Here is a 20,740-nt window from a genome sequence, read left to right on the forward strand (position 1 = left end):
GCTGGAACCACAACAGCTAACGAGAGATACGCGGTGCCGCTTTCTGATCAGTTGGTCTTCGGATTTATCAGACTGCAGTCGTCTCCGCGGAAATATTAAGTGAGTGTTAATCAAATCCAAGCAATCGCCATTTTGTTGCTTGCAAGTTCAAGAATTGGTGTTTGAAAAACTGTGTGGCTAAATTATTATTTTGAAAATAATTAATACATGATGAATCATTAAGGCATGAATTATGCAAATTAAGTGATGCTACGCAATTTATCTTATTCAATATTCAACATCGATGAGTGTTGTCGCGGAGAGATTTTTGAATTAATGGCGGTTAAGTGAATCACGCTTGTAATGCAGAAAAAACGGAATGAGTAAAACCGCAGTTGCAAAGATCAGCATTTACGACCCACACAACAAAAGTAGCAGGAAAAAAATGTTATAAACACGTTTTAGCACCTTAACGTCAAGGTTAAAAAACTGCAGAAATCGGCAAAAAACAATGCATACAAAAAAGACTCCTTTGTTTTAATGACGTTTGAAAGTAATTAAAAAATACAATTTGACAAATGATTAGAGAATATAAGACATATAAAAACTTAGCTGGAGCCAGTGACATCATCTGAAAAAGTTTTCCAAAAATTCACTTTAACTTGTTGGATTGTTGTGGGCAGACACGAACAGTTGTTTGCTGCCTTAAATGGCAACTGCCTCAGGCTTTTGCTTAAATTAATACTTGAGTATATAAATATGTATATGCTTTCAAGAAATTAACTCACTTGCCCATGCACTGGGCCTGCAGTCATAATTTAGCTCCGTTTATCGTTTCCCTCGCAACAAACTTTATCATTTACATGGACTTTTGGTTCGTCATGTTTCCGTTAGATTCCCAGTTGAGTGAGCTATTACTCTAAGAACACAGATATGCTGCCGTATTTGAATATGCTTATCGCTCTATTAGTTAGTTGCCCATTAGTCATTACAATTATTTGATATTAATAGAGTATTTATGCGCATTTCAAACTCGCCTCTCTTCTTTCATTTTCTTATTCCTTCTCTGTTTGTTGTCTGTTTATTTGTTTTTGCCTTTTGCTTTGGCTCCGCCCAATAAATTTTACTTTACGTTTTTTTTATGAATCAAACACACAAAGGCGTAGCTACATTTGACAATTGCTGAAAGGGGTCAGCATTTAGATTTGTGAATTGAATTTGTAAATTACGTATACGTCATCAAGCCCTACACTGATTGGCTGTGGCTGTTAGCGAAGCAATTTGTATGCTATATTAGTTTCTAGCACCCCAGACGATTAATTGTATTTCAACTGAGCAAAATTCCTATTATATCAGCATTCTCTAGAAACCAGCGAGCGTCAGTCAAAACTGTGTTGTGCATTTCCAGCAGAGAGTGTGTATATAATTTAATTATTCTAAATTATCGAAAGTGCGGGGCACTCACTCGTTTTTGTTCCCCTTCCCCGCTGGGTGTGCTCTTTGCCCTTCTGTTCGCTCTATATATTCGCTTTTGTTATTGTGTTCGCCGGGATTATTGTTGCTCCACATGTAGGCCAGCCAATTGTTTATGAAGTGCACATTATATACAACCTACTATATAAGCTCGTTGAAATCCACTTTAGTTAAACAAACATATGTGTGAGTGTGTGTGCGTGTGCGTGAGTGTTCGTGCATCTGTATTATATTTCCTCGTATAAACATTTTGTGTTTTTTGTCTGCAGTACAAATGAAATTTTTTGCCTACGCCACTCAAAACTCAGTTCAGCATGAAGTCATGCTTGCCGGCTCAGACCCATCTCCATCTCCAGCCCCATCTCCAGCTACAACCACATCTCCATTCACATCCATCTTAATTATGACGTTTTTATGATGACAATTTCGGCGTTGATAAAAAAAAATAACAGACAGATTCAAGCAAGCTGTTTTACTCAGGCAATGTGTTTCTTAACAAAACTACAACCTAATTGCAGACTTAATCAAATTAAGACACCAGAAAAAAACGATTTTTAAACTTAAAAACTATGCTACCTAAAAATAAATATGATGTTTAGCAATTAATAAGAATCTCAAAGACTGTATATAGGATTTGAATAGCTTTTTTCAGCAAAGTAAACGGAAAAATGCGAAAAGTGCATAAAAATGGCTATAAATTAAATAAACAAAGAGCGCAGTTGCCAATAAACTTGTTATACACAAACGAATTAGATCGCCTTCGCTTCGCAATCGCTTCTGTATCTTGTATCTTTCAATCGACCCGACACAGACGGGGCAGACGTGTAGCACGATGCCCCGAAATTTCTGTCACGCCTCTAAGACAGCTCGTCACGTATTCGAAGCCAAGCACAAAAACGCAGAAAGTAAAAACTGACAACAACAATAACAACATACAAAAAATTGCTGACAAACATTAAGTTTTATGCGAGCCGAGCAATAAACTCGAGTTGAACGGAGAGCTGAACAAACTTGCGCAAAACTTCCTCCGAATGTTGTAGTAATTATTGTTTTTTTTTTTTAACTTTTTTGTTACTCTTTTTCCTGCTTTGGTTGCAGAAATCTGCAAGGAAAAACTCGGAGAACGAGTTTGGCAACATATTCCACATGCAGTTTCATTATTCAATTCCCAATTCCATTCACTTGCATAGCGGATATTGCAGTTTATTGCAAAGATTTTTTAACGACAGTTGAAGTGAGTGATGAACTTGCTTAGATTGTTGTACTTATTGCAACACATCCTCTAATCTACAATTAACTCTAGCACGCCTGCTTAATATGTACTCACATGTATCTCCATCAGATACATTTGTATCTACAAAGGTATTACTGCGCACTGTTTCTAAAGTATCGATGTGCTCTCATCTCCATAATTTCTACAAGTACTCTAAACTTAGTTTAACCGTTCTTAATTACGTCACTCGTTAGTTTATGTCTAGTAATTTAATCTTTTATCATATCTACAAGAATGCGCCTCTGGCACAAGAAAGTATCTTAACCTTTTGTGGATGTATGAAGATTACGCCATTCTGCGGTTTGCTTCGGCTTGTACTTGTTTATTTACCGGCGAGTGTCAAACAATGAAATTGTTTGTCAACCGACAGAAGTACTTAATTGGCTTGGTAAATACGAGCTAAGGTAAATACATATGGAGGTAAATATATCTAGTGAGAAATGAAGGGGGAAGTGAAGCCCCAACCTTTAACCAATTAACGAAGGTGATTGTGCAAATTATGCTTATCTCTTGCCTCTATTGACGCTTCTCAGCATCTCCGATTATTGCGGGGGGTCGGTTCGGATCGGGGCACCGTTTACAATAAATTTTTTATAAGAATTATCAACTGACAGCGGCTACTTATTAGTTGCTTTTTGTGTTGTCGTACATTCAACTGATTGGCAAAAGATACATGATGTGTTTAACGTTGTCGTGTCTTTTGTTTCCCAGCTGTGGACATACACGTTTTCAGCATTTTAAGCATAAGATTCGATTTTTAAAACACAGCAGCTGAGGAATATTCAAATTAGCTCAATTCTCATGTGTGATTAGCCGATTTCTCACACATTTCAAGCATCAAAATAGACATGGCTTTGGCATCGACTTTAACTTTGACTTCGTCTTCGACTTCGCCATCGCGATCGACTCTGGAAGCAAACAGAGCTGAGCAGAGAATCCACACAAAAGAAGCCGCCAATGAATCTTTCAATTTGAACACTCGATGAAGCCCCTGCGGCCACAACGGAGTTCGAGTCTGATCTAAGCGCTAAAATTCAAACCGTAAAGCGTAACAAATTGATTGCTAATTGATATTGATATGTCGATTATTTTATGATTATTCTTTATGATCGTTAAATCTAATATCAGACTCAAAACTGGCAGCGTCATCAGCTCTCAGCCCAGCAGAGAGTTTACTCACAACTGCCGCAGCGATCACAAGGTTAAGTGATCACCACTTGAACGCACCACTCCCACACACTCACACACAATAACAGAAGCCCCGCTACTTGACTGTGTCTGTGGTTCAATTGTTACCATTTAATAACATACTTATGGAATGTACCACAAAAACCACTTAAAAACGCTTTCTTTAATTACCACAGCGCAGATTTGAAAAAATTTGTTATATGCGGAGACGCATTAGATTTTCGTTGGGGGGAAACCTGTAAGTCAGCTTTCAGCACAAAACCGAGTGGTCAACGCATCAACTTTTGGCCCAAAAGACCAGCGACAGCTAAATGAAGGGAAGCTCGTTGAAATCAGCGTACCATGAAGCATTTGTCAATTGTCTGTGTGGGTTAGTTTAGCTCAAACTTCGCTTTGTTTTCCAAAAACAGTTCTTCAAGGTTTTGCCCAGATCTGTCAAAAATCAAGCAAAATATGCCGGACACCTTCAATGAGCTGCTTCTTATTACGTCTCAGTGGCGAAAACAATGCGGGCTTACTGCACAGAGAGAATTTCAGTCAAAAAAAATACTTTAAGATTCAAAATGCCTTAATTATTTTTAAAGAAGGAAACAAAATTTAAATTTAAGTTATTGAATTTAAAAATAAAATAAAGTTTGTTATTGCAATAAGATCTTTAACTGCCATATTGTTCCCTTTCGATAGCAAATTGTTTTTTAATCTAAGAATTTTCGGCATAAACATAGGTTTATAAATTAAATTTTCTATATCTTTTCTTGTCCATTACAGTTCATTAACCTAGCGATAAACCATTAAGATGGAGCTGAACAGATGCGGCTTTATTGATCCGCAAGCGCAGCTTGGTCTGGCGCTGGCCAAGCGCGATATACGTGAGTTCTATGCGGCACTCGAGATGGGAGCACAGCCAAATCTCCCGGATGAGCACAACACAAGCATCTACGAGAAGGCTTTGTCCACTGCGGGATGTGCGGAGTTCATCGAAGCTTGTCTTGAACATGGCTGCAATGTGAATTACGTGAGTACTTTCAACTCCTAGCAGTATTTTGCAATCGTAACGAAATTCCTTTTATGTGTAGATCAATCAAAAACACAACAAGGCAGCAATCAGCTATGCGGCCGACTCCCGAGACTCTCGCAATCTATCCGTGCTCTTGAGTCGACCTGGAGTGCAGGTGGATCGCAAATACGGACAGTTGACGCCTCTAAATTCGCTGGCTAAAAATCTCAAAACCGACAATGTGGATGAGGTGCGTGCCTGTATGCAGAGCCTGCTGCAGTATGGCGCCTCGCCCAATCTGGTGGATCAGAGTGAGATGACGCCGCTGCATCATGTACTGCGCAACAATAAGATTAATACTGCCAAACAGGAGCTGGTGCAGCTCTTTCTGGGGCAACCCAACCTAGACATCGATAGCTATCGCAATGGCCAGGTGCGTCAGATGCTGCAGCAACAATATCCAGAGCTTCCGCTGCCGCCACAACGCGATGCCAATGCGGACGGAGAGATCGATGGCGAGCGTCTGTTGCGCCAGCTGCGGGATGGCGATGAGTCGCAGTTCGAGCAGCTGCTGGCGGAGCATCAGTTGAACATCAGCGACAAGGACAATCTGCGCAACTTAACACAAGAGCTGTATCAGCCGTTGCTGGTAGAGTCCATCAAGCGGGGCAAACAACGCTCCTTGGAAGCGATTCTCAACACGGGCATCAACATCAACAAAAAGGCAACCGGTGAAGCTACAGCGCCCATTGAGCTGTCCATCATCTGGGGCAATTGGCGGGCATTGGAGAAGCTGCTGCATCATCCAGAACTAAAAGTGGCACCAGGCACTTCGCTGCTGAATACTGTGATCAGCCGGCTAGAGGAGCAGCCCCTGGACGATTTCTGTGATCATCAGCGCTGCTTCGAACTGTTGCTGGCTAGCGAGCATGTGAACATCAACGAGGCAGATCCAAGCGGTCAAGTGCCCCTCCACTATGCCGCCAAGTATCGCAACTGGAAGGCTGTGCAGACACTGCTACATAATGGCGCTTACATTGGACCGAAGAGTAAGTTCAATGAGTTGCCCATTCACGATATGCCGGCCGAACTGCTGGAGCAGCACTTTGACTCCTGCATCACAACGAATAAACAGAAGGCAGGTTCGCAGGCCTTTGAGATTATCGTTAACTTTGCGAATCTGATGCGTCAGGAGAAACCAGGTCAGATACCGCCAGGCACGGCAAGTGCACGCCATCTGCAGGACGAGATGACACCCATCGCCCATATTGCCGAGTCCAAGGAGCTGCGCCATTTGCTGCAGCATCCCTTAATCTCCAGCTTTCTGTTCCTCAAGTGGCATCGCCTCTCCGTCATCTTCTATCTGAACTTTCTGCTCTACACGCTCTTCACAATCTCCATCATCACGCACACGTTGCTCCAGTTTCACCAGAGCGAGCATCAGGCACTCACTGCACTCTTTGGATTATTCTCCTGGATTGGCATAATCTATTTAATCATCCGCGAGGTAGTACAGTTCACTATGGCGCCACTGCAGTACTGGTGCTCAGTGACGAATTACATGGAGGTAGCACTCATTGCTCTCGCCATTGCTACCTGCATCGAGTCCAACTACGACAAGGAGACACAGCGAGTGCTAGCAGTGTTGACTATTCTTCTGGTGTCCCTAGAGTTCTGTCTGCTTGTTGGTTCCCTGCCAGTGCTGGCGATCTCGACACATATGCTCATGTTGCGCGCTGTGTCCAGCACTTTCCTTAAGAGCTTTGGCCTCTACTCGATCTTTGTGATCACCTTCAGTTTGTGCTTCTACATACTCTTTGGTAAACCACAAGAACAGGAACAAAAGCCAGGTGAGGAGGAGGGAGACTTCAACAGCTTTTCGAACCCCATCGAGGCATTGATCAAGACCATTGTGATGTTGACGGGCGAGTTCGATGCTGGTGATATTAAGTTTGACACCCTCTCGACCTACCTAATCTTCGTGCTCTTCGTCTTGTTCATGACAATTGTACTCTTCAATCTGCTGAATGGTTTGGCCGTTTCCGATACCCAGGTGAGATAAACAGTCAACGTTTTTCCTGCACAGCATTCTGAAGTTATTTTTTGCAGGCCATCAAAGCTCAAGCAGAGCTCAATGGTGCCATCTGTCGCACCAATACCTTGCTGCGTTATGAGCAGGTGCTGACTGAGCGCAATGGATGCACCGGGTTCATCGTGAACAGCGAACCCTTCCGTACAATTTGCCAGCGATTGCTGAACATCTATCCCAACTATATGACTGTGCGCCAGATCTCCATATTGCCGAATGATGGCAACCAGGTGCTCATTCCCAAGATGAATGTCTATGAAATGAAGGAACTCAGCAACGGTAATGGCAAGACCATGGCCAGTTTCCAGTCATTGGCCACAAATGCTGTGCCGGAGCAGCAGAAGAAACTGCTCGATCCGCCCTTAAGGCTGCTGCCCTGCTGCTGTTCCAAGATCAGCAACAAGTGCTCCAAGATGGATAGCAGAACCGTTAAGCTGGCCCTAGCTGTAATCGATCAAAAATCGACTGCAGAGCAGAAGCGTCAACGGGAGCAATTGACAGAGCGACGATTTCAGCTGATGGAACAGAAACTAGAGCAATTACTGCAGTTACTACACCAGGAAAGGAATTAGCCGGAGAACCTATAAAACTGATTAAAGACGATTAAAATGAGGAATCGAAATTATATATTTTAGTACTGAATGAGAGTCGAAATATTGTAAGAGAATTTCATGTTCCATTTAGAATCCCATTTAAAGTCGCATTTGTATTGCATTTTTTGTTATATAGTTTATTTTGTTCATGTAATATTGTATTGCTTAGAACCTACATTCACCCTTGAGAATGAACAAGTTTGATCGCCTGAAACTAACATTTCCACATTATTTATACACGCATAACTAGATTTAACTCGACTGTGTTAAATTAAATCAATTTCACGGTCTAACAAATTGGCCAACGGCTAAAAGAGCCAATTAATTCAAATGATTGATGTTCAAAATATTCAACGATTGATGCGGCATATTATAAATTTTGTATTTAATTGTAGTGTTAATATTAAATAAGTTAGTCAAAGAGTTAGCAGCTTGACTAATATGAAATGACATAAGCATTTTGAAGTGAGTATGAGCTTGAATTATATATAGATTAAGAATTTGTCTAAGCATTTACAACTATTAAGTACACTTTTGAATATGCTTTGTATCATTAAAATTGCATATCTAACAAACAATAATTGAATGTCTTCTATATACTACTTAATCCTTGAACCTCACGCCTACACGTTGTTTAAAAGTTCATAAAGAAAATATTATAAATAATACCTAATTTGTTGTATATCGAATGAATTTCATATTTTGCTTGTAGTATTATGATTGTTATATACAAATATAATTTGCTTCTACACTAATGGTAGTTGTTATAATATTTCGTCCACTACTGTATTGAACAACATTATGGCTACTACTGTACACATTAATAAATACGAATCTGTTGCATAGCTTTGGGTGTTAAATTAAAAGCTCTTTTATAAATAATTTGCTATTCTATGCTTTTACACGAAATTATATTCATAGAAATTTAAGCTAAAGCACATCTAAAAATAACAAGAGAATTGCCATGTTGTAGTCAGAAATTGTTTTATTAACATACGAATATATAAATATAATTAAATTTAACAAAACCCTTATGAGTTATAAACTGAATAACTGAAATAATCACTATTATAATAGTAGTTATGATCTTTTCAATATATATATTTATATATACTTATATACAATTCGAACTAAAAAAAACAATTTGTTGTCTGCGTTTTGCTCTGTTTTCGGTAATTAATTATGTCATTATTTTTGTTTCAACAAATTCTCGGGTTCGTGAATTATATAATTATATACTATACATCATATATCTTCCATCTATAATTTTCACACTCACACAGAGTGCGCTGGCATGTATATGTATGTGTGTATGTGCGCGCACAGTGGCCACAGTTATCCGAAAAATGTTGAATTTGAATATCAATGTTCAGTTTAAAATTGGTTTGCGTTTTTTTGACATCCGTTAATAAATTTTGACTTTCGATAAGTATACGTATAAGTATAAGTAGTATAAGTATAATGGTTATATAATATTTAGACAGTAAATATTGTATAAACGAATATCTTTACTGTACCATTGTTACCCGAGTAAATATTTAATTGCAAATGTTAGATTTATGTTTTATTTTCTTTTCATTATCATAATGTTTTTTATCGCTTTCTTTTGTTTTGATTTGATATGATTCGGTTCATTATGTCACTATATATACTCATTATCGTTAATGTTTTCCTTTTTGCTTTGTTTTATAACTGATTGGATCAAATCAAATCAATTTCATGGTCTAACAACGGCTAACTAAGCCAATTAAATAAAATGAGCGATTTAATCAAACTGTTTTATTAATGAAGTTAAAAGCTTAACAAATATTAAATAACATAGGAATATGGAAATAGATATGGAAAATGTTCTACAAGCTGAGTATTGATTTGAGTTTGATCCGTTTGCAAGTTGAGCGCAGCTATGAATAATATAATTATTATAATTGATAATTTGTTTAAGCTATGCAGTTATTAAGTAAATATAATATTTGATTATGCTTAGGACGACTAAAAACGCATGTCTAATATCAAAAACTTGTCACTTTTGCAGCATTTTTTGTTTTGTTCATCATACATACATATTTCATATTGTTGTAACGGCAAATCAAAATAATTGACATTGTTTTCAGAGCATGTTAAACAATTTGTATGCTTTGCCTATATATGTTTTTATTATTAAATATTAAATACTATTATTATATTTGTTTTCCTTTTTGTTTTTCTTTTTTTTATTTTTGTTTGATATATGAAACGTTAACTTTTTTTTTGAACCTCAACGCGTTAATTTACAACAAATAAAATCGTGTGTATTCTTCTGTAAGGCATGCCTAATCAAACCAGCTGTACTGTACTATAACTGTACTTACGATACCAGTATGTACATATCAATTTATTCATTACTTTTGTATATATAAATATTCATTTTTGTTATTTGTTAATGGTTTTGTGTAATTATCGTATTGGTATTTTGACCCGATTCGGTCTGCTGCACTGCGGTGCTATGAGCTATATGTTAAATGCACAGGACTGTTTCTGTTTCTTTTGTCTGTTTTGTTGCTGTTGTTGTTCTTGGTGTTGCTGTGGTTGTTGTTGCAGTTTGGTACATTGTTTAGTTATTTAATTTTAAATTGGACTACTAAAATTGCTGGGGTTTTGTTTTGGGAGGGTAAAAGCATTTCCATATGACCTGCTTTGTGGGATTCTTCTTCTGGTTGGTTGGGTGTTACTTTTTGCTTGTGAAATTTGTTTGTTTGGTTTGTCCAAGCTCTGGCCCCTGGCACAGGTTTTGTTTATAATCAATATATGCCTCATTCGTTTTATTGTCGTTATACTCTATGACTAAATAATATGTTGTGTTTGCATCTCGCGACTTATCTAGAGATGTCTCTTTAAATAATGCCTCGATCATCCTAATCAAAAAAGAATATTTTGGTAAGCGATTATTATAGAAGACATTGGAAATTAAAGCTTGTTTAGGTTTCTTTGTTTTGCTGTCGCTTGAATTTGTTTCTATTGATAGATGTTATTATAAACTTGGTTTATGTTATGTACAGATTGTATTGATTTATAGAGTTCTATTGTAAATTCTACGCAATTAGTACGTAATATAAGATTATGTATATACTTTAATGTATGTATAATAATCCTTGCAAATGTCTTTGTTTTGTTTTTCTTTTTTTCTTATTGTTTTTTACGCCTATGTACCAATTATAAATATCACTTAATTGACGAGTGTTTGGTTTCTGTCTGTTTTATTTTTGGTTTTGGTTTTTATTTATGTTGTTATTCTCTTAGTTATTTGATACATGTTATTTATTATCCGTTTAGCAATTTGTTAACAATTCTAATTAAAAGTTATGATCTTAAGTTTTCTTGTGTAAAAATTGCAGTTAAAATCACAAGTGTGTACGTTTTATTTTGTATTTGTTTTTGTTTTTTTTTTTTTTGTATTGGAGATAACGATTTAATTGGTACCATAATTTCAATTTTATATCAATCGCTGTCTGATTGTCTGTTGTTAAGTTAGAAAGAGTTTTCGAGTAGAAGTGTAAAAGTGTGCGCTGCACTGATTGCTGCAGAGTGTCGTATGTTATCAGTTTTTTTGACTTGTCCAGTATCCTGTGTTCGATGTGGAAACTTAATATGATTGCATATACATACATCCCATACATATGTAGTATAACCTAAACACACACAATCAATTCTCACAGAATATACAATATGTATAATAATAATAGAAAACAACATTTCAAATCAGTTTCTTTGAAACTCGGCCAAGGCCTAAAGTATATGTAGATAAAAATATAGTTGGTATAAGTATGTGTATATGTACATATGTAAAGATATAGTAGTACATATGTATATAATTTGTTAATTATGTATATAAATGTATGCACGAGTATGTACGAGTATGTTCGTGGAAGCTTTGTATAGAAGATCGATCATTAATGCAATTTTGATTTCACGTTTTAGTTAGACTAAATAAAAACACTTGGTAGTATGTATGCCTATGGTAAGAGTATTCGATATAGTGTTAAGATCATAAGTAAATGTATAATTTAATATGTATGTATGCTAAGTATAATAATAATAATAACAATAAAAGTTCTCACTGGTACACAATGCACATTGCTTAGGTAGGACTGTGGTTTTTCATTCAACTGGCTAATAAAGATCTGGTACATACATACGTACATAGTTGTCGTTGATGATGTAGCTGCATTAAGTACGATAACATCTTCAGTGTGTTTTTGTAGTACAAATAATTACGAGTCTATAACCCGATTGGGTCTTCTTAGCTATTAAACGATTTATTGTGCGAATTGCACTTGATTCGAGTTAAATTGCTTTTTGGAATGTTAAATCACTTGACTTCTTGTTTTGGCTTTAGTTTGAGTTTGAGATTGAGTTTACATTGAGATTGTGTTGAATAGCATGAGAATGGGGACCAAGGGGACGAAGGACAGTATTGAAATCTACTATTTGGTAATACTTCGATTTTTTGTACTTGAACAATCGGTACGGATAATATAATCTAGACTGTAGTCGTAGTTGTAATGGTAATTTGAATATCTCAACAGAAAACCTCTCGTAAATATTTTATACAATCGTTGCTAACTAATTTATACATAACATATTTGTTATATAGTATGTTTTGTTTTCATTTAATGCTATGAATAAATATATGTATATTATTAGCTTTTCATTACATTAAAATACTTCCTTTGGCATATGTACAAAATATATATATATATAGAGATAAGTATATATATTGCGCTAAAGAAAAAGAAACTCTATCATTACGAATACACGAGCCTAAGACTACGCCACGAATTTGTTAGTTACAATATGCATTTATGTATAATTCTATGTAATTCTGTATCGTATTGCATTTTATTGTATAATTAAAAACAACCTTCAAAATATCTTCGAAATCGGCCTATATATATATGTATATACGAGTAATTGTATATACATATACTTGACTGACTGATTGATTGACGACTAAACAAAAATACCAACCGATTAGTTAGACCCTATTTATACTATCTCATATTTTAAATTTTATATTTATAGTTATATTAATGTTAATGTTAATATTAATGTTAATGTTAGTGTATTAATTTGCTGTTGCTTTTTGTTTTGATTTGATTTGAGTATTACAACGTGTACGCACTGTACGGTTTAATGCACGTTTTGTTAACACAGAGTTTATATTGATTTTTTTGTTGTAAACTAAACTAGGCTAAGGTTAAGCTAAATTAAACTAAGCTAAACTAAACTAGACTTGGCTGGACGCACAGCGCACTGTTACCAAGCCAGCATTGAATGGATATATATAAACACTGGATAGTTCCATTGAAGTATCGTATAAAGCGACTAGTAAGTAGGTCTGTTTCATATGTATATACTTGTATAATTAATCGACTATAATAACAAAGGGGCAAGTGCGTTGCCCCGGCTATAAGTGCGCTTCCAAATGCTAATGGAAACTTCTCTCAGACTGGAGATTGTCAACTTGGGCGCTGCCCGCCGACTCCTGTTGACTGGCTAGCTGATGAGGTGCTGCTGCTGCTGCTGGTGCTGCTGCAACTGTTGCTGCTGGTAATGGTGCTCGTATTGCTGTTGCTCTTGCTATTGGATTGCTGATCCTGATGACTCTCTGACTCTCCCGCATTGATTGAAGGTCATCTTTGCTGGTCCTCAATGCGTGCACTGACTTCGGCAACGGGTGCATGTGTTTGTTGCTCTCCCTCCTCAATGGTAACAGCCATGTCAGTTGTATGCACAACATTGGACTCGGGATTGTAATCGTAGAACACTTGCGATGTATCGCCCTGCACATTGACATCGATCGGCGTATCGACATCAATTACAGGGGTTGTCGGTGCATTGGCAAAACCGCTGTCCATGCTAAAGTCACCTCGTGGCGGCTCCTTTGGACTGTCAACCATGATCTGCACCGTGGGCATTAGACAGCTATCCATGGCGCTTTCTGCGGAACCGGTACTGATGCGTATCTGCGGTGGCTTCGGCTTCTCATGCCCATTGCCATTGCCATTGCTGTTCGATGTGCTGTGACTGACGTGCGATGACTGGCTACACTCGTCGTCCTCCTCCTTGTACTCCTCGCTCTCGCGATGCACAAGCACATGCACTAACGTTGCATTGTCGGGTCGCAGACTGAGCGAATGTCCATGCGCCAGCGGATGCGTTTGCTGTTCCGGCGATGGCTTCGTTACAATCACCTCCGGTGCTGGTCCATCCGCTGTAAACGGTGCAAAAAAGAGGAGACTTTAGTGATGGGTGCTCCACGTGTGAAGTGGTTTGAATACGATTTACACATACAGACAAAAGCGTTCTTGTTAACTCTTAAAGCGCTTTGTGCTGACAAACCTCTTTCTAGGGGCGGTTTCTTGCGAATAAAACTAGAGGCGCGCTTACGCGTTGGAGTTACTGCCGCCTGCTGTTGGTCAACGTTGATTGTGGCGCCAGCAGAGGCTGAGGCAGAGGCTGAGGCGGATGTGGAGGATGTTGAGGTTGAGGTGGTGTTGTTGGTGTTTATTGCAGCTGTTTGTAGGTGAAATGCACGCATTAGTGTCATAGGATCGTGATTAACACACATATAGTACAAATAGGTTGTGTGACAGAGGTCAAAGTTCATAGGTAATTAGGAGTAAGTTAGTTGCGATTAATTGAGTATACGTAAAACAGATACGAGAGAGGAGAGAGCGAATGTCATGAATAACGAGTTAACGAGAATTAACAAATTGTGAGTGTCTGTACAACGAATGGTTCGTGATGTATTTGGCAAAAGCAACGATTTGATTGAGATTGAGATGTCGAGTTGTTGAAAGAAAGAACGAGAGATACTATTAAGACAGAGAGTGAGCGAGAGTGCGAAAGAGATAGTGCAAGAGAGAGACTTAGAAGCCGCATGATTATGATTATTATATTTATATATAGATTATATGCATATGTAATTGATGAGTATTTCGATTAATCAATGGTGCAGTCTATATGGTGGTACGGTGGATCAGTGACTCTGTGGACTATGTACAAATAGTATTTACACAAACAATATCGAGAGAGTGGTTGGTAATTTAATTTAATTTATGTGGATTTGGCTGTGGATTAGGCACTTGTCAATAATTACTTTTTCTATGTACTGAAGGTGAGGTTAAACTGTCATCGACAGCATCCTGATGACGCAAAAAGAAATTATAAAAGCTTCGGCGACGACTTGCTCTAGGCGCTTCCACAAATATGCTACCGCTAATGATATAGATTATAGAAATAATAATAGTAAATCACAAAACACAATAAATTTTCATTGATGTTTCAAGTCGTTAAGTAATAGTAGTAGTAGTAGTGGTAGGAGTAGAGATTTTTGTAGATTGTAGATTGTTTAAGTTAAGATAAGTACGACAGATAGACAAATACTTGGATCAATTAATTATTTCTTTTTTTCTGTACGGTACATAAGATACATATATTAGGCTCTGCAATTTTTTGACGAAAATTCGAATTCAAAATTGTCTCACATATAGGACTGTACAAAAAAGCTGTAAGAATGTAATAAGCTGTACATTTGATTATACATAGAATATACATACATATATACGTAGATATGTGTATATAAAATATGTTTTAAGTGTAAGTTTTTGTTGGGGCTTTTCCCCAAAAATTTTGGTTTGCTTTGCGATATTTCAAGCAAATGACTTCAAAGATCGCCGTTTCCAATCAGATCGAATTTCTGTTGTATGTATTGTAGTATAGAATTGAAGTAATACATATGTATAAGGAATGCTGCTACATTAAGAGGAATGCAAACTATAAGAAGGTAAAATGAGAATCATGATAGATTGTTAAGGGCAAGCAGCGGCTAGTTAGCAACTTAGAAGATAATCAACTAAAATTACGCATTCAATGTCTTGCTTCAGATAGTTACTTTTGGATAGGCCTCTACTTACAAATTTTACTCAAATGTTTGATTGTTTGTTTATTATTTTACTATAATTGATTTAAGAACTGCAGATAGGTTTTAGTTGTAGTTGTAGTTGTAGTTGTTGTAATAGAGCATATTGCAGCAAATGAGAGTTAAGTATTTATTGGCATAGACTGTTTGAATATTGATTTTGATAAAAAATTGAGATTTTGTTGTTTGTTGTTTTGGTTTAGCTTTGCTTTTGAATGAGGGGCGATTGGGATGTTGAAACTAGTAGTTTAAAAGACGATTTTAAATATATTTAAATATATATACTATTATATATTGTATGAGTGAGCTGGTGGCGGCGAGAAGAGAACTAAAAAAACAAAGTTGTAAGAATTGCTATTTGTAGTTGTAAGATAATTGTTTGTTTTTTTTTTTTTGATTGTTGCTGTTAGCTAGCTGGTATGAGCATTGCCTTTACCTAAGTAATTCAAGCCACTAGGCTGGGAGCCACTTCTTAATACGGCTGTGACCATATCTGCGAGCAAGGACTCATAGTTTAGGGAGATACAAGAGGATATGCTAAAAATAGGGCTCAATTTTTAAATATATATTGTGAAACACAAAATACGTTAAATTTAAGATTCATCAATGTTGCTGTTTGCTGTTGCTGTTTTGCTGTTTGCTGTTCATGATTGTGAAAGCCTTTCGTCTAAAAATTGCATTTCGAATCACGTATATGATTTCTGAGTGTCTATGTGTGTGTGTTTTTTGGGTGTGTCTCGTGTGTAGCATGTGAGTGTGAATAAGGTTAAGGATTAACTACCGTTTGCCCAGCTCATCGCTTTGCTGCTTAATATCCTTGACCACATCATCAGCGCCAGAGACCAGCATTAATGGCAGATTAAGCCAAGGTCCAGCGAGTTCGCTTAGATCTGACGCATCCGAGGCACGCGATGATTTGCGGGATGAGGCGCGACTGGAGCAGGCAGTGCCACGACGGCTTACCTAGAATATAAAAGATAATTATACTTGTACCAAGTAACAACTCAATTGTTTACGCACCTGCAGATGGAAAAAGTTAAGCGCAGAGAGCTTCGATTGCCAGCCACCGGGACTGGAGGTCTGTGTGGCGCTATCACCTGAATTGGACCGTTCCTTTTCGCGTTTACGCCTACGAAACAATAATAAGGAAATCATTATCATTATAGGCATTGTGTTATGTGCTTAAAATATTCTATGGGTTTGTTTCTAGTGGGCTGCATTTAGTACCGCAAATAGTCCTTCCAAGCGGTTTGAATGGTCTTAGCCGCCTTTTCCTGGCGCTTCCAGATCCGCGTCGACGAAACAATTTCCAATTCTTTGCGCGTTGGAAACTGTTTCTTGAACTTGACATCCATTTGTTCCTGCAACTGTTTGAAGTTATCGGTCTCCTCGACATGACCTAGCACGTGCTTAACTAGCGCGTGCAAAATATCGAGACAGTGTATTTTATTACCCTTAGAGATGGGCAGATTAAATGACACTAAAGCGACATTATTGGGCTTCGAGATGCCCAATGGTGGATCGAGTGAGGCAATAAAATCGGACAGTTGCGAGAAGTGTATAAATTGGGTGGCATGTGGATCATATCTGAAACGAAATCAATCGAATGTAGTGTAAATATCATATTTCTTATTCCATATATTGAGTTCATTAAACGGCTCCCTTTGCGCCTTAGCTAACAAAAACCTACTTGGACCAACGTATGTAAAACATTTCCAAGTCATCTTCAACAATGCCAATCTCTTCCTCCTGATGCGCCTGATTGAAGTTTTCCAGGATGATGGCAATGTACATGTTAATCACAATCATATAACTGATTATAATGAAGCTCGTAAAATAGGTGATAGCCAGTAGTGGATGACCGCAGTCGCCGTTCGTTTGTCGATTGAAGAACGGATCACAGTCCGGCGGCTGTATCATTAGTGACTCCAATACATCATTCCAGCCCGCCGATGTCATTAGGCGAAACAACAGCTGCATGCTGCGACCAAAGGTCTGAAAGTTAACCATATCGTCGAGTGCGCCCTGCAGCTTGACATGGCCAAACAACGACATGCCCAGTATCGCATAGATGAACGTGATCAGTCCGAGCAAAGCGCCAATATTGAACAACGCTGGCAGCGAGACAACGAGGGCAAACAACAATTTCCGTATGCCCTTGGCAGCCTTAATGAGACGCAGGATGCGACCAATGCGAAAGACTCGCACCACACGCAAGAGCGTTGGACTTATGGGCAAGTCGATCATAATGTCCTCCATGAGTATGCCAAAGATGGAGGCCAACACCAGCAAAAAGTCAAACACATTCCACGGTACAGTGAAGTAATGATAACGCAGTCCCACAATCTTTACGATGGCCTCTGTGGAAAATCAAAGTTATAGTATAAACCATAAAAAACTTCGACGTACTTACCAAGACCAAAGACTGTTGTGAAAAAGGCATTGCTTACTTCCAGGATAAAGAATACGGCATGAGGCTGATCGTAGTGCTCGATGCCCATCGTAAGCATATTGAGAAAAATCAGTACAAAGATCGCAATTTCGAATCTGATGACGATTTTGCATACATGACAGACAGAGTTGAAGTTAATGGTACATATAGGAAATAAAAGTCACAGATAGCCATTATGTAATTGTGATAAAGAATACAAAAGAAATATGCAAGCTTCGATTTAGCCGAAGTGAGGATGCTCCCCAAATGAAAAACTTATTTATGATTTATATACAAAATCTTTGGGGAGCATTTTAGTAGTAAAGTATAGGATTAAATCTAAAGCTATTTATATACATGCTTAATTTACATTTAAATAGTAAGAAAGTAGTTGTAAGTCCCCCGTTTTGTTGGTAGAACCCATAAAAGATAGCTACGCTGTCTAGTTTCTATTATAGTTAGTACTGAGAGCATGCCCACACTTCACTCAAATGCAATTCAAAGTGCTCCGAATATTTCGTATTTTAATAAGATATAATGAAATAAAAAATATATATAGTATGTATATAGAGATTATTTATAATACTTAGTACAAATTGTGCTCTAGAACATATAAGAACGTCTTAGTAGATAGTTAGAATTAGAGTTCTAGTGGTTGCATTTCTGATGGCGTTTGTGCGACTTCTTTGTTTGCTTTTTAGGGTAATAAAGAAGCGGCAAACGCCCTTCGATTCATTATCAAATGCGGAGAATGTGAAGTGTTCAAATGAATTTTATCACCAAATCGAAAAAAAATCTATATTATTCGATAGTTCTCTGTTAATCATAGTAGATAGATATTTGTTGTGTGTGGATCTTAAGAGATTTAGTTATATAGAGAGAGGATGTTAGTGCCTAGGCCAGAGTTTATACCATAATACGAGTTATTGTTATTGTTATTATGTTATTTGTAAGTAAGACTAACAGTAAGTAATTAATTAAAACTATATAGATAATTATATATTTAATTAAGAGTTAATTTGCTGGGTTCAGAAACGTTTCGTTTGTTTACCTTCTCGAATTGGATAAATCATAAAACATAGCTAAAAAATGATTTATAGGTCGCTTAATAACTTTCTGTGGTTTCTTTCGTCCCAATTTTTTCATAGCGGTGTAATAATGTTTTTGAGATTCGGTGAGAAACATTTCCAACACTCCTCCTTCATACTATAAAAGTGATGAGAATAGAATGAACATTTATTTCATATGTACAATAACAAATACAAATACGAGTTAAGAGAGGTACAAATACAAATACATGGACATACATATACATGTATATATATATAGGAAACACACATACATTTAGCATGTACATGAAGAGACAACACACTCTACATACATACATATATACTAATATATAGTATATACATATAACACACTCAACTAACTGATTCGAAAATACAGCAACACATTTGTTGGGGGATGGGGAAACATTTTGGGACACTGTCTCGAATAATGCACAACTGTACAGAGGTGAGTTTTGTGGGTGTATTTAGTTGTAGTGTACGTTTGTGTATGTTGGAGTCTGGGGAGCTATATACAAATAGATATGGGAAGTATGTCGAGTATATGTAGTATACAGTATGCAGGACAATATGCAGGGAATGTGGCATAGACCACATCGCTTACCTTCTTTTTGAGCATATTGAAATTATCAATGATAACTCCAATGAATAGATTGAGTGTAAAGAACGATCCGCACACAATAAATATAACAAAATAAATATACGCATATAAATTGGCTTCTCTCTGTGGCTGCAGATCCACTCCCCGAGCATCCACGGCATCAGCCATCACCTCCATCCAGCCTTCAAAGGTGGCGACCTGAAGCAGCGCCAAGTATCCCATGCCCACATGATCAAAGGTAATCTTTGAGTTGATCCACGTGTAATTCTGCTCTATGCAATCCCATTTATCGTTCACTTCCTGCAAAGTCAAATATATTATCAATATCAATATGAGTTCTAACCTGTCGAAGCGACTTGAGATTGGGGAACAAATTGATGGGGGATTCGGATTGGGATACTCACAGTAATTGGCAGCAACTCGCCCAACTCATTGACGCATTTGAAAAATTTACCACCAAAGAATTGCACACCCATTATGGAGAAAATCAACCAAAAAACTAAACAAACCAAAAGTACATTGAAAATTGATGGTATTGCATACATGAGAGCATTTACTACAATCCGCATTCCTTGCCACCTGGAATAGAAATGTTTTATGAAATTCTAATAGTTACGGGATGGGCACGATCGATACGAGACATACGAGTACTACAAAATATGGTTCGGTTTAATTTCGATTTTAATATCTACAAACGAGTATCGGGCCGTTTAATTTTTGGGTTAGCTTATTTCAGATTCGTTGGTTAATCTCGGTTTAAAACATACACTACATTTAAGTTTGATATATAGTATAGTATATACAGTATAATCACTTATTTACAAAGATTATATGATATGAGTATATATTGTTTTAATCAACTATTCTGTAGCTATGTACATATAGTATATAGTTAGTGGAGGAGACATGGCGATGCAATGTGGTCTACGTATTTCTATTCGAAATTCATAAAGAAGACGAGATTGTATTAAACACTGCACAGCTCTGGCAAACGTGATTGCCAATCTTGTTTTCATTTGGAAGAAGAAATTAGATATAAGAAAGTAGAAGAAACCTACATACGTAGAGAGCTTACTTCGTTAATTGGGG

At 37.3% G+C, this 20,740-nt stretch overlaps 2 protein-coding genes across 5 annotated transcripts in view; one reads left to right on the top strand and one right to left on the bottom strand.

The window, feature by feature from the left end:
- Positions 1 to 56: 56 nt before the first annotated feature.
- On the top strand, positions 57 to 9,911 carry LOC117569390 (transient receptor potential cation channel protein painless). Its single transcript, XM_034250519.2, has 4 exons — positions 57 to 99; positions 4,682 to 4,928; positions 4,990 to 6,963; positions 7,020 to 9,911. The coding sequence occupies exons 2-4, from the start codon at positions 4,710 to 4,712 to the stop codon at positions 7,569 to 7,571; spliced, it is 2,745 nt and encodes a 914-aa protein (XP_034106410.1). The 5' UTR covers positions 57 to 99; positions 4,682 to 4,709; the 3' UTR covers positions 7,572 to 9,911.
- Positions 9,912 to 10,658: 747 nt separating this feature from the next.
- LOC117569849 (sodium channel protein 60E) overlaps positions 10,659 to 20,740 on the bottom strand; it is a 38,766-nt gene continuing 28,684 nt past the window's right edge. The window contains exons 19-29 of one of the 4 annotated variants that reach the window (XM_052003481.1): positions 20,056 to 20,230; positions 19,655 to 19,951; positions 19,035 to 19,189; positions 17,966 to 18,099; positions 17,243 to 17,912; positions 16,780 to 17,139; positions 16,573 to 16,681; positions 16,334 to 16,515; positions 14,731 to 14,849; positions 13,923 to 14,144; positions 10,659 to 13,842 (exon numbers count right to left, since the gene is read on the bottom strand). In XM_052003481.1, the coding sequence (XP_051859441.1) occupies positions 13,262 to 13,842; positions 13,923 to 14,144; positions 14,731 to 14,849; positions 16,334 to 16,515; positions 16,573 to 16,681; positions 16,780 to 17,139; positions 17,243 to 17,912; positions 17,966 to 18,099; positions 19,035 to 19,189; positions 19,655 to 19,951; positions 20,056 to 20,230 (3,004 nt within the window). In that variant the 3' untranslated portion in view covers positions 10,659 to 13,261. Of the gene's footprint in view, positions 13,843 to 13,922; positions 14,145 to 14,730; positions 14,850 to 16,329; positions 16,516 to 16,572; positions 16,682 to 16,779; positions 17,140 to 17,242; positions 17,913 to 17,965; positions 18,100 to 19,034; positions 19,190 to 19,654; positions 19,952 to 20,055; positions 20,231 to 20,740 lie in introns of those variants that run through there. The other 3 variants (XR_007954703.1, XM_052003482.1, XM_052003484.1) reach the window with 3 other exon arrangements.

The sequence above is a fragment of the Drosophila albomicans genome, chromosome 3, assembly GCF_009650485.2.
Source record: "Drosophila albomicans strain 15112-1751.03 chromosome 3, ASM965048v2, whole genome shotgun sequence".
Lineage (NCBI taxonomy): Eukaryota > Metazoa > Arthropoda > Insecta > Diptera > Drosophilidae > Drosophila > Drosophila albomicans.